Source organism: Octopus bimaculoides, chromosome 5 (assembly GCF_001194135.2).
Source record: "Octopus bimaculoides isolate UCB-OBI-ISO-001 chromosome 5, ASM119413v2, whole genome shotgun sequence".
In the NCBI taxonomy this organism is placed as follows: Eukaryota; Metazoa; Mollusca; class Cephalopoda; order Octopoda; family Octopodidae; genus Octopus; species Octopus bimaculoides.
Window position 1 is genome coordinate 33681215 of NC_068985.1, and position 3374 is coordinate 33684588.

Consider the following 3374-nt stretch of genomic DNA (forward strand, 5'->3'; position numbering starts at 1 on the left):
TGTGTGTGTGTGTGTGTGTGTGTGATATTAAAGCCTCTATCTTTCTGAATTTTATAGATGTGATGGTCTATCTGTTTCCCACATGAATGACTACACATAGATAAATTCAAAAAGGACTTAATAAGCAAATTTAAGGAGTATGACCTGAAAATCACCATCAGTGACCATTAATTTCCCAGATAGATGCCTAGACTTCTCTGTTACCAAATTTTACCCTTAGAGAAAAAACTCTACTACAAATATTATGTAGATACATGAAAACATCAACATTTCCCCAGACATTAGACAAAATAGCCTAGGAGATAGATGTAGGAAAATAAACAAACATATGATCCGACAGCTATATATCCAATCAGGTGTCTACCAAGTTAAAGTGTGTGTGTAGAGAGAGAGGGAAAAGACTTACTCTAGGTACTGTGTAGTGGAGCTGAAATTAAAACCACATGGTTCAGAAACGAACTACTTAACCACTCAGCCATACCTGATGAGAAGCATAAGGTGTCCTGCATTGCAAAGCAGTGCACCAGTGCAAATTAAGACATGAATGGAGAAAAATGTGCACAGAACGATAGTGGTGAACTTGCCCTCCCTTATGCTGATAAGAAAAGGCTTTGAAATATCACTATGAGATGTTGTTAAATGAGGATTATGTGTGGGAGAGAAATAACTACCAAAAATAGATTTATCAGTAGGACCAGCTTTTGAAGATAACAAATATTCTTTTATAAATGTGATTAAAGAATATGAAAGTAAGGAAAGCAGCTGGACTATGAGAGGCTGGATCTGACCAGTTCCAACATAAAACAGGTAGACACTGAAAATCATCATCATCATCATCATCATCATCGTTTAACGTCCGCTTTCCATGCTGACAATAAAAGGATCTATATTAATCATTTGCGTAATCAATAAAGTGGTGTTTGTATCCTTTAATTTAGCAGAACTATGGTCAAAAGCTTTTCATCTTATCGCATCCATTTTGCTCTGACCATCTCTTTTTTGCTCTGATGTTATTTGTTTAAACTAGTGGCATTTAACAGTATACAAACAGCTAAATACTAAGTTGTTGAAATCTCTTCTGAAGGACATTCGGATTTAGCTCTTTAGCATTTAAACCAATCATATCTGGCCCAAATATTCTGCCTGTTTTATGTTGAAACTGGCCGGATCCAGCTTCTCACACATACCCCACAATATCATTCTAAAAATTAACAATTGTGTCTTCAAAATCTTGAAGCTACAAGATACTACATGAATTAATTTTTTTAAATGTAGGTAAATAAGTATTACATTTGATAAATTAATCTGAATGCTAAAGGGTTAGGCTCGTAGAGCTACCATCCACAGAAAGACAACTCTGTAGTTGAGCATTGAACAAATTAGAAAGAGATGACTTTTGTTGTTTCACAGTACCAAGACTAACTTATTTCAGCTGGTTATAAATGAATAATTGTAATTTCTGCCTTACATTTCTCTCATTTGGTTTAGAAAATAGGTACAGCTTCCAATTTGTGAATGTTTCTAGTTCTATTAATTCTTACTAATGTTCGCTTTTTTAAAACTATTCAATCGAGGTGAGAAAAACAAATGTTACATTTACTTTGCATTTTGAATTGCTTATCTATGTTACAATGATTCAGGCTTGCTAATGTTATAATATACTTCATGGTTTTCTTTCTGTCTTCAGTTGCCTCCTAATGCTCCAGCTTCTGTTACTCTGCAACCCGCACCTGGAGACACTGGAAAAGTAAGTTCACAACATTGTTTTCATATTTTACTCTAAAGAAACTAAATTCACTCCTAGCTTGCTGATGTAATTCTTTTGACTAAGCAAAGAAATGGATTTAGACGTAGAACAACTTATTCTACAAACTCAATCCTATGTAAACAGAGTGGAGATGAAGTGATTGAGCAAATAAAGGAATTTGGCTACCAGCACTAAAGAGGTTGTTGTGTCTTCAACAAGACAAAACTAAAGGGGCCTCTTGACCCCTTTAGTCTTGTCTTGTTTTCTCTGTTCATTTACCAACCACTTTACAGGATGTACAGGATCAGCAATAGTGAAGTTTCCTTGTGCTACACAGAACAATGGGGTCTTCACTGCTCAATGCTGTCTTCATTCATTCTGGATAGCATGGCTAATAGCAGGATAGAAGAGTGGGTGATTGCAAAGGCTGAACTGCAGTGAAGTGGAGAAAAAATGAGAGTATAAAAGGAGGAAACAAAGTGTTTGGGGTAACAGCATGGAAGAGGAAGGAGGAGAGAGAGAGAGAGAGTAACAGCAGAGTAAAATGAAAGAGACAACAATAGCATAGGGTTATGAGAGAAAGGTACTAATAGAAGCTACGTATTTGCTGAGAAAGAGTGAGTTAGTGATGGATCATCATCATCATCATCGTTTAACGTCCGCTTTCCATGGTAGCATGGGTTGGACGATTTGACTGAGGACTGGCGAACCAGAAGGCTGCACCAGGCTCCAATCTGATCTGGCAGAGTTTCTACAGCTGGATGCCCTTCCTAATGCCAACCACTCCAAGAGTGTAGTGGGTGCTTTTACGTGCCACTGGCACGAAGGCCAGTCACGCGGTACTGGCAACGGCCACGCTCAAAATGGTGCTTTTTTACGTACCACCTGCACAGGAGCCAGTCCAGCGGCACTGGCAACGACCTCACTCGAATGATTTTCTAACATGCCACCAGCACAAGTGCCAGTAAGGCAACACTGGTAACAATCAGGCTCAAATGGTGCTATTTACATGCCACTAGCATGGAAGCCAGACAGCTACTCTGGCAATGATCACGCTCGGACAGTACTATTAGTGCTCCACTGGCACAGGTGCCAGTCATCGAATATGGTTCAATTATGATTTCGATTTCACTTGCCCCAACAGGTCTTCACAAGCAGAGTCTAGTGTCCAATGAAGGAGAGGTTGGCATGAGTGCCAGTTGTCGAATTTGGTTCGATTTCGATTTCAAATTCACTTATCTCAACAGGTCTTCGCAAACAGAGTTTAGTGTCCAATGCAGTAAAGATACGAATAAGTGAGCTGGTTACACTTCTGGCAGAGGCCACAGATTATGCTCTCACTTGGCTTGCCGAGTCTTCTCATTTACTGCATATTTCCAAAGGTCCCAGTCACTAGTCATTGCCTCGGTGAGGCCTAAAGTTCAAAGGTCATGCTTCACCACCTCATCCCAGGTCTTCCTGGGTCTACTTCTTCCACAGATTCCCTCAACCGCTAGGGTGTGGCACTTTTTCACACAGCTATCCTCATCCATTCTTGCCACATGTCCATATCAGCGCAATCGTCTCTCTTGCACACCACAACTGATGCTTCTTAGGTCCAACTTTTCTCTCAAGGTACTTACACTCT

The 3374-nt window shown here is 39.6% G+C and overlaps 1 protein-coding gene across 3 annotated transcripts in view; it reads left to right on the plus strand.

Moving 5' to 3' along the window:
- The window catches only part of LOC106869179 (beta-arrestin-1), a 275729-nt gene that overhangs the window by 242646 nt on the left and 29709 nt on the right, over window positions 1-3374 (plus strand). For all 3 annotated transcript variants that reach the window (XM_052968277.1, XM_052968278.1, XM_052968276.1), the window contains exon 5: window positions 1688-1747. In XM_052968277.1, coding sequence (XP_052824237.1) covers window positions 1688-1747 — 60 coding nt within the window. The remainder of the gene's footprint in view (window positions 1-1687; window positions 1748-3374) is intronic.